Source organism: Oxyura jamaicensis, chromosome 3 (assembly GCF_011077185.1).
Source record: "Oxyura jamaicensis isolate SHBP4307 breed ruddy duck chromosome 3, BPBGC_Ojam_1.0, whole genome shotgun sequence".
Lineage (NCBI taxonomy): Eukaryota > Metazoa > Chordata > Aves > Anseriformes > Anatidae > Oxyura > Oxyura jamaicensis.
In genome coordinates, this window is record NC_048895.1 from 8586070 (window position 1) to 8596813 (window position 10744).

At 40.2% G+C, this 10744-nt stretch overlaps 1 protein-coding gene across 1 annotated transcript; it reads left to right on the forward strand.

The window, feature by feature from the left end:
* Positions 1-113: 113 nt before the first annotated feature.
* Positions 114-7120, forward strand: OTOR (otoraplin). The gene is made up of 4 exons (XM_035320238.1): positions 114-3058; positions 3528-3667; positions 4021-4131; positions 6760-7120. Exons 1-4 carry the CDS (start codon positions 2935-2937, stop codon positions 6781-6783), a joined length of 399 nt encoding a protein of 132 aa, XP_035176129.1. The 5' UTR covers positions 114-2934; the 3' UTR covers positions 6784-7120.
* The last annotated feature ends 3624 nt before the right edge of the window (positions 7121-10744 follow it).

A 10744-nucleotide genomic window follows, 5' to 3' on the forward strand; every position in this document is an offset into this window, starting at 1 on the left:
GAATGTGTTAGGCTTGCAGGGCCAATTACTTACATTGATTTAACTACTTCTAAGGTGGCCTTCATTTCTCAAAAGTGAATGCTGGAAAAATAGCTGTCTCTTCAGAGCAAAAAGCATGAGCAGGTATACTAAGTGTCAGCATATTCAGAATGCAGCACTCAGTTTTCAGTACCATTATCTGAAGTCTTAAGGCAAGGCATTAAGGCATTGTTTGTCATAAGACAAAATTACTCTCACTGAAAAGCAACAGATTATCATTGGAGTTTTTTTTTTTTTCCAGGTTCTGGTAGAAATTGATGAGAATTTGATAGCATTGTTCAACTTCTTTGGTTTTGTCTCCACAGTGATGGCTGGTAATAGAAGCAAGCGTATAGAGGGCCCGTAAAAGTTTACTTTTCCAATCCTCCATTATTTACCAGTGGTTTTAATAAATGGTTTAGGAAGAGCTTTCTTACTCTTTAGAAAGACATTGCTGATATGCCTGACAGTCTGACAGGTTTTTCAAAATGCGTGTCCTAATATGTGTGGTGGTTTGAGGTCTCTTCCATTCGTTTAAAACAGTTAAGGGGTTTGTTGGACATGAAATACACTACGTGCAGAGAATTAATCAGATGCAGTATTGGGAGTTGTAACTATTATGAATATTTGCATGGAAAATAAATTGCTTCAAGAGCTGGAGTGCTTTGTTGAGGTGAAGGAGGACCTAGAAATATATTTTAGGCTAAGAGAATAATGTAACTTACTTAAAGTATTATTATATTTCTGGTGGAACAGTGAGTTTTGCGTGGTGATGTCTAGAAGCATTTCTATCAGACCCTTAGAGATCCACATTTGAGAGGAAGAGGTAACACGATGTGTTTGTGCTCGTCATTTTGCACCATTCCTCAATTTTTATTTTTTTCTCTGTGAGGTCATTAACTACCCTTTCAAAGATGTAATGGGACAGAGTTAGCACGACTTCCTTCAAAAGTGGTTCAGGCAAGTATTAGAGTACCTGATGTTAAGACCAGAAACTACAAGGAAGAATGTCCAAATTCGCATATCAGCTACACTGCAAGCATTCAGGCTTTTTTGTTTCCAGAGTAAGTAGGTCAACTGGAAAAGGAGGGAGTAAGCTGATGGCTGTAGCTTTTCCTCTGTTACCATGACTTGATGTGTTGTGGAGGCTTAGTTGTAGCTGTTGTTTTTCTCAGTTTGTTCTGAGATGATTGGGATCTGAATTAAGACTGTTCTGTGGACGAAGAGCTGTGCCTGATTGCTTTTTATGAAACCTTGCAGTAGTCCATATTTTGGCACATCCACACAATTTCTGAGCAAGTGCTGTTTCAGTGCATCTGAAACTGCTACATGAAACCTGTTTTGCACAAGACTTGCAAAATAAATTGATCTCTTTCTCAGATGACACTGCAAGATGATGCTCTTTCCAGTAGTCCTATTAATGTCATATTTCCATGTATGCATTTTTCATTATTTTTAGCGAATTCACAAACTTAGAGCACTTGCAAGTGAATTTCTTTGTGCACCTGTGAAGAGTAAAAGTGATTTTGTTCTGTCATTAACCTTGTTTTTTTTTTCCCTCTGCAGTTGCAATTTTGTAGGTATTAATGATGCTGTTCTTGCCTTCCACTATTTCATTTCTGTGAGACTGCATTGCATAGTGCCACACTCTACCCTGATTCACTTAGAAGGGTTTGTGTGGAGCTGTCTACAAAAAAAAATTAAAAAAATAAAAATAAATGTATGGGAGGTTGGAGGAAGGAGTAATGGGCTGGAAGGTTAGAGGAGAATGTTGTTAAGTCAGCTGTAATATAAGGGTGATGTTAGAAATAGCAAGATGCTCATTCTTTAAAAGTTGGTGTGTTTTTTTGATGATAGTTGTCTGAAAGATGGCACAGCTGGTAGCTCTTCAGGCCTTGTGAATCACAGAGCACTGATGGACTGGACGGCCATTTGGGGAATTCACACACTTGCTTTTGGTCACTTCTAAGGACTGATCCAAACTAGCTTTTTGTAGCATGACAGCTGTGATGTGAGCAGCTTACAGTGTAGTAACTGAGGTTTTTCTGTGTGTGTGTATGTGTTCGCATCTATTTTAATCATAATACTCCTTTCCTTCTCCTTACATATATGTTATGGTGAGGTTTGGGGAAGTTAGATCAATTCTGAATGTCCTCTCAGGCATAACCAGCACCTTTTAAGTCAGCTTGTGGCACGGTATGTTTTTAGGGTCTCGCATCTGCAAATCTCAAGTGCGTTGAGCTGTGTAAATAGACGCGAGATGGCCACTACCCTGGTACAACCTGTTTGCCCTCTTTCTGTATCTGCCTGTGGAAAATAAGTCTTGCCTATACAAGTATGCAATGCTTGAATTTTAGGCCACTGATTTAAATGTCTGACTTGCCAAGCCTTTTTACTGGGTTACGTTTGCATTTATGTTTTAGGGTCCTTGTAGGGCCTGCCTGTAGGCTGTAACAAGGAAATTTCTGTTGTGGTGTGTTCATGGTCCAGTGAAGACAGTTTGTCAGTGAGCGTTCATGAGAATAAAGGACTCAAGGATTTGAAAGGATGTGATTTCCTTTCCTGCTTATCACAGTCCAACTTAATTTTTCATTCTCATTTTTTTGCTTGAGGTCTCTGCCATCACTGCAGAGACAAAGATTAAGCCTATGGATGACTACCGGAAGGCTTAAGAATGTTTAAGTAATACAGTTGCTCATTGAAATGCTAACCCAGAATGGGTTTGGGAAGGGATTCTGTTTTGTAAGTGGAACCTGAGGCTTTCTTCCTGCCTGCAGCTCCTCCTGTAGCAGTGGAATGTCCCCTTGATCCCTTCCCATTGGCCAGGGATGTTTGTCCAGATGTTTGGTTCTTCCATAAAAGATACAGATTGCTTGACCCAGTCCACATTTGGGAGGTGCTGCAGCAAAGAAAAAAATGACACAACGTGCTTATATGGTTATCTTACTTTTGTGTCTCAGATTAATGTATCCCCTTGTAACTGGAATTTTTATGGACAAACTTGCCAGCAAGAAGCTGTGTGCTGATGACGACTGCGTCTGTAAGTAATCCTGCTTTCATTGAAATTACAGGAGAATATATTCTGAAAAACAATTGTGGAGCTTGGATGGAGTTTGACAGAAAACTGCTGTGCTTATTTAGCTCATTTCTAAATTGGTTTGTCAATTTAAAGAAATGTGGGAGGATTGATAGAGAACATCAAAGCCCATTTTACTGAAACAAAAATTGTAAGGGACCTTTTTCACTTGAGTGAAAGGTAAGTGTAAAGAGGACGACTGTGATTCCCATTCTGATGAAATACACATTCTTAAGCTGTTACTTTGCTTACCAGAGATGGAAAAATTAGCAGGACAAATTCTTGGCAGACAATTTCAGAATAACCTACTTTTGTCTGTAGAAGTAGTTTAACATGTGTGCATCCACGGGCATCATATATTTATATTTCTCTTTATAAAAGTATGTCCTTAAATTCATCCAGCTCATTCTTGATTGTTTTTTTTTTTTTCTAGACACCATTTCCCTTGTCAGAGCAGAAGAGGATTATAATGCTCCAGACTGCAGATTCATTAATATTAAAAAAGGGCAGTTGATTTATGTTTACTCAAAACTAGTGAAGGAAAAAGAATCTGGAGAACTCTGGGCTGGAAGTGTAAGATGAGATTCTTGTGTCTATGAGCAAATCAGAAGTTGATTAATGTGTACTTTTGTCATGAAATGGATGCTAGTGTGGGTTTTGATGTAACATCATGTATATTATATATATATATATATATATATATAAAATAAAAATCTGGATAAACTGTAGGTGGTATTTACTCCAAAAATGCATGCCTATGTTGGAAGTTAATTGTTCATTTCATGCGCTGGTTAATTGGAGAACTAAGATATCTAAAACCAGAGTAAGAAACACTGTTAGTAACTGCTTCTGACTAAATTATGAACTAGCTTAAACCAGATGAGGACGGTTGTAAGGTACCTAATTATACATCTCCTTGCTTGAAGGTTTATGGAGAACAGTATGAAGACCATATGGGGACAGTTGGTTATTTCCCTAGCAGTTTAGTCTCAGAACAACATGTCTATCAAGAAGCAAATAAGACAGTTCCTACAACGGTAAGGAATTTGCAAAAGCCCAGCTGGCTGCATAATTATACTTGGCTGTGTAATGTTAATTTGCTGTAAAAACAAATCATAATTGTGGCAGTTGATTGTAGCATATCACAGATGCTTAGGGATGCAGTCTTTGGGCCTTTATACAGGCAAATAGCCTCAATAAAATCCTAACATAAGCTCTGATATTGTAGACATCACAAATGCTGCGTTGAGGCCTTGATCCTATTAGAGTTCCTATTGCTTTGAATGGTGCTGCTTCAAGGCCACAACAGCCTGTTACCCGAGCTTCTTGCAATGTGTTGCAAATGTTTTTTTTTGTTGTTGTTGTTGTTTTGATCTGGACGTTGTGCTGCATATTTTACTAACGTGTCCAACCCCACTTTCGATTAATTGTGCACATTGATTGCCATTTTCATAGAAAACTTTAATTTTACCCTCCTGAACATCTCCCACTTCAGTGAGAGACCATATGTGAAAACTCACTTTTCCATTCTTCATTCAGAAAGACATTTTTTTTAGTTCTTGTTTTTACTGCAGCGGTATCACTTGGGTTAAAATGTTAAAAGAATTAAACTTTGTATTCAGAGTACAGGATGTGTATGAGAAGAGTATGCTTGCTGTCTGATAGCAGAAGTTCTTAGTACATGTAATAAAAAGTTTAACTGCAAAGCCATTGAAAACTTATAAGTAGGCTGCACTTCTGAAAGAATGGTTCTCCCTGATTGTCCAGTAGTATGTCCTATAGCAGGCAATGCTTAATATTACTGAAGGTCTGAAACACATTTCACAGAAGAGTGGAAGAGGAGGGTCCTTTCTCAAAGGCTGATGTGGTCTGGCTTATGAGTAACATTACTGGTAACCTATATCTGTGCTTAAAACAGATTGAATGGTAGGTTTCCAATTACTACCTTCATTAATATTGAATATTTAGTTACATTCTATTTTGAAGTGTACAGCAAAATACAATGATTAGTGCGTCAGTCTTGAAATCACATACCGAGTCTTTAATCCTAGCTCTGGATTACTAGGTGGGTTTCATTAACACGGGAAATAAGCAAGATGAAGAACTTCATTTCACATTAATAGTTGCTAGGATTATTAATGTCAGACAAGTTTTTATGAGCAAATGCAAATCTTGAAATAAGTGATTGATTTTCTTTACGCTGTATTAGAATATTCTGAATTTGGCCCAGAAGCATTGTAGCAATTAGTCACAGAACATGAAAGAATGACTAAAACGTGTTTCTAAGTTCTTTACTCAACAATATGACAGCCAGTCTGCTGAACGGCAAGCTGAATTGGAAGCAGAGGCAGGTTAAAGTGATGTCTTAGCCTGCAGGCTGGCTGAGGGTCCAGAATGGGACATTGCCAGGCTGCAATGCAGAACTTCAATTGGCAAGTAGAAGTTCTGCATCCAACCCTCCTGCAGAACTAAGGACACTGAGCTCCACAGTCATTTCATCCTTATTTCACATTCTTGCTGTGCAGGAACTTTGTGACAAAAGCTTGTAGCAGTTCTTGTCCTTGTTGCTCTGTTCTCGGTTGTATGTTGCAAAACGTGACCTTAAAGGGTCTGACTCCAGGATTACATTTAAAACTGTCTACAGCACATCCTGACCAATCTGTATGGGCAATACTGCTCACTCCAGTAACTTGTCACAGCTGGAGTCAATGTATGCCATTGGCTACAGACCCTCCTAATAAATTACTGGGATTGTGAACTTCTGTCAGCATCCTTTTTGCCATGTTAGGTAATCCATGCCTATTGGTGGCTGTTTCAAGTGATAAGTCTTGGAAGATGTTTTTCCCAGTGCTGCTACTTCTGAATTGCACTGAATACAACAGACTCAATACAATAGACTGTGTACTACAAAGTGGTGTTGGATTGCCTGCCTTCCCTCAATCACTTAAAATTGGCCATTTGCTAGCTAAGATTAAAGTACTTTTATTACCAGTAAGCATCTGCTCTGAAACAGCTCCCTGTCTTCTGCTTCCAGGGAACAGGTACGTGTGATAGGTTGGGCTAATGTATATGTTGCTCAGTTTCAGCACCATGAGGTGATGATTCTGTACAGTAGAATCAAGATGAGATCTACATGGCTATGTAAAATGCTAGCAGAAAGCTAGATGAAAGCAATATGCTCTGAAAACATATCGCTTGCTGGAAGTTTTCAAGAAAAAAAAAAAAAAGGCATTTTCTTAGTTGGATTTCTCTGGAGGAAATGTAACAGCCTCAGTCTGTTTAAGGTGTCCTTTTTGTGTGTGATTAGGCATAGTTTAAGGATAAGAGGTTACATAAAACTCTTAATAAATCCAAGCATGGATGTGGGAATACAAAACAAAAAGATAAAGGAATCATCTGAAATAAGAAAGAACATGGTATTGCCTAATTCACTTTAAAGATTTATGGCAGGAACAAATCATCCCAACTACATAAAAGGAGTTGAAAGAAAAAAAAAAAAAGACGTTTTTCTCCAGAATTCTGTGAAGTTAATTTATAGAGAACATACTTTGAGTATCTTACAGTGTATTCAGTGTTTGCATCTACTTATCTACCTTTGGGGGATGATAAAAGAACATTAATCCTTCAGTAATCTCAAAAGATCTTTCCTTTTAACTCTTTTTCAGGACATTGATTTCTTCTGCGAATAGTGCTGAAGATGACTAGGTTATCTCTAGGGTGCTACAAGAAAAGCTGACAAAGAAACATGGACCCCCTCACTGAACACATAGTTTTTAATAAATGTTTATAAGATAAGTGGTGTTTCAAATGCAAAAGTTAACTTCGAGGGAGTTATTTGGGGTAGGAGAAATGGTCTCGTAGAGGACTTATTGTTTAGAAGTTTTTTACCTGCATATACTTCGCTTGTTAAGAAACCTAATAGCCTTTGAATTATTGTGTCTGAGTGGCATAAATATGCTATATATAAAATTGGATGTGCTATCTTGACTTGCATTTTCCTGACATAGCCTTATACTATGTATTAAATAAACATTAAAAATATGTTCTGTTGTTGAGCCATCTGTTAATCATTTTTGTTGCAAGCACTATCCTCCACTGAAGAAACTAACAGAAACTAAAGGCTGGGCTTTACTGTGTCTTAGAACAGTATGTTACCAGTCCTGGGTGTTAACAGAGGGCCTGCTCAAGCTGGAACGATGGCTCTGGGCTGCAGGATGCTCTGGGACTGCCCAGGGCCTCCTGCCACCCGAAGGGAGCACGGTACCCTGAATGCCTCACGTTTCTTCTCACCACACTAAGCAGTGAGGTAGAAAACCTTGCTGCCTCCCTAAGCATCCAACGCACAAGCACTGTTCTTGCTGTGAGAAGAAGGGGCGGCATCCTGCTGCTCCGTCTGTCTCCCCGGCTCTTATTGCCAGGGCCGGGCTGACTGTCACAGACAGCCTCACTGCTGGAACTGGGTGAAGTCTGAGCACCTCTTGGTTTAATTTTTACAAATAAGCACGTTAATGGTGCCACAGAGCAGAGGGGCGCACCCTGTGCGAAGCACCACTGGGCACCTCTTCTTGCTGTATAAACCCTGGGCTTCTCTCAGGGCCGCCACTGTCATCACAGAACCTTCCAGAAGGGCAGCGGCACTTGGCACCCAGCGGCACGGCAGCCACTCAGAATCCGCCGCTCTCGCTGCCATTTTGCCACACGCCTTGAGGGGAGGGAGGGGGGCGCTGCCTGGGGGTAACGCCCAACATGGCTCCGGGCCTGCGCCTCGCCCCGGCCGCCACAAGGCGGTGGTGCCAGGAGGCCACCGGCTCTGTGTCCTGCCCCAGGGGGAAAAGGCGGCCGTGTGAGGAGCCGCTGGGGCTGAGTGCACCCCAGAGGGGCAAGAACTTGTGTCACTTGTAAGCGTTAAACGCAGCCTGGGCTGTGAGTAGTGTTGGTATTCAGCCCCTATGCACTCAGTTCAACCTCAAAAAATAGAGGTTTTAGGCGAAATTTCATGACTATGGGCAGGTTGAGGGAAGAAACATTTTAGGGTTAGCAATATTTGTATTTCTCAAAGACCTCTAGAAGCATTGTCTGCAAACTGTGAGGCACATAGTTACTTTTTAAACCAACAAAACTGTACGTAATTAATTTTTAAGTTGGGTCATTCCTACTCAGCACAGATTTCCAAACAAGGTGTTTGTATGCATTTGTTTTAGATAGGCCTAATGCATGTTACCCTGGGCATGTGTTAGAAGCCACGAGTACATGAAGAGTAGACGGAGCAGTAGGTGGTTGCAAACAACCAACAAAACAGATTCAATTGCACATGAACAAAAATCCTGAGGTGATGTTTAGCATTTAACATTTAGATGTTATTGGAAAATACAAGTTTTTCCCCAACTTATCATCTCAGGTAGTCCATTAGAGTTGCTAACATACCCAGTTCTGCATGGATGTATAAGAGACAGCTGTTGAAAGCTTTATATACGTTTCTCCACAAAGGCACTATCCCGTCCTCTTCATTTACAGTGCAGGAGCTCCAGGCCAGAACTGGACTCTACGTGGTACAAGATGAGACCGGTGTTTATAACCCTAGACATTGCACGTAATCCTTAACCTGCGTCCTTGTAAACAAAAGCTTGCAGACATGACTGGTTTCAGCTCCTGGTGACTCCACAACCAGCCTATGGATGCTTCAGGACAACACCACAACTAGGGAAGAGAATTCTTACTGAACAGGATAGATACAACAGGGAGTAGTTATACATACGTTTTCCTTTTTGAGCTTGCACAAAGGACAACATTTGGACTATCAGTGAAAAACAACCTGCAATGTTTTTTTTTTATTTATTTTTATTTTTTCCCATTATGGCGAGTCTGAAGCCTTGGATGGTGGATGGTGGCTCAGTGGCTACTCATTTCTTTTTGCCTTTTCCCTGGCTGTCTTTAGAGACACTGTTCTGTGGTCATCTCTTCTGTGCACACACACAAAAAAATAATAACAAAAAAAAATCTGTAGGCTTGCAATAGGCATCAAAGTCTGTCTTTGCTACTTGAAAACCTAATTCAGAGCAAAGTTAGCTAAGGGTTCCTTTTGTGTGGAATTCTTAAAGCACCTAGCTGTGAATCAGCTTTGTACTGATGAAGCTACTTGTCTACTGAGTTCAGTCTCTAATGTGCGACTGTTGGATGGTTTCCAATTTAATGAAGCTTTATAGCACCTTTTGTCGGCACAATGTCATAGGTATTTGTTTTATATGTCCACTTTGTGTAAAACTGTCATCTCACAAGCATTGGTGACCTATGCTACAGTCTGAACTCCGGTATGACAGACTAGATAAATTTACAGCTTCATCATGTAACTTATTGGCTGGATCCTTTTTTAAGTTGTCTGAGGGAGAATTGTGACTTCATTCACTAGTCACCAGGGATGTGATACAACAAATGCAGCCATTCCTGATCTTTATGGCTGTTGCCTCTCTGAGGGCTAGCTCTTCACTATATAAATGCTGCATAGAGATAGTATGTTGGGTGGATTCACTTTGCAAGAGATGGTGTCTCTGCTCAGAAGGGTGGAGATGTTGCAGTCTGACATACTCATCTCTCTCAAGAGAAGACGTGTCTCCACTGTTGTTCATTCACTTAAATCAGTGCTTGGCTCTATTTTCAGTATGACATTTTTCATTATTTTATTGCAAATTTCACAAAGTTTGGTAAATTAATTTAAAATTCCCACTGTTGAGGCATGATTATTGCTCGAGAATCTCTCTTGTTTTTAAAGCAAAGTCTAAGTTTCTGCCCTTCACAAAGATGTGGAAGTGTGACAACCATAATCTTAACAGCACTGGCACGAAAAGTAAACAAAATGATCCCAGACTTGTACAATGAGATCTGGGGGAGGAAGAAATGACAAGGGAGCACAGGATGTCTGCAGAAAACTTTTGAGTACTTGCAGTTGGCATCACTATTAATGTAAACCTGACAGTTAAAGATCGATAGTTTTGACACTGAACACAGATCTGCTTTCTGCATTTTGCATTCCTAGGTGAAACTCGTTTCAGAACAACACAGCTTGCCATTCAGACCCCTAAGTGTTCATGCTGTAGCGTACCTGGCTGAAATAAACAGGAACTGACTTTCAGGAGAAGGAGAGGAGAATCAATATTATGCTAGCAGGCAGCGGAGGATGCTTTTGATTTTCTAGTTTTTCTTTTTCCCCTACAGTGATTATTCCCCTTGCAGTTTCCCTGTAGAAATCACAGCAATTTCTCTACTATTGTTTTTTTAAAATGTACAAAATAGCTTACACGCAGTGTGTGCTAGCCATATGACAAGACCTTATAGTCTATTTTCATTCGTTTTATCCCAGCATAGGGGAAATACACTCACAGCTCGTGCTGTGTTTCAAGTTTTGTGTTTAAACAAGACCGTGGAGGACTCTTGATGTGGCCTTAATCCACCCTGCTTAACTTGTGATCTCATGGTATCTATTTGGGTGGCGATCCAGCAGCTTTGAAACTAAAACGTGTATTTCTCAGCAAGGCTGGTTTTGAAGAAGCGTAACACCCCCTCAGTCATTACCTGAAGTAAAAAGCTTGTAATTAAGAAAGCCGCCCCGCTGCGATGGGGTTTGCTCCTGGTTTGCGGCGGGGAGCAGCGTTGTTC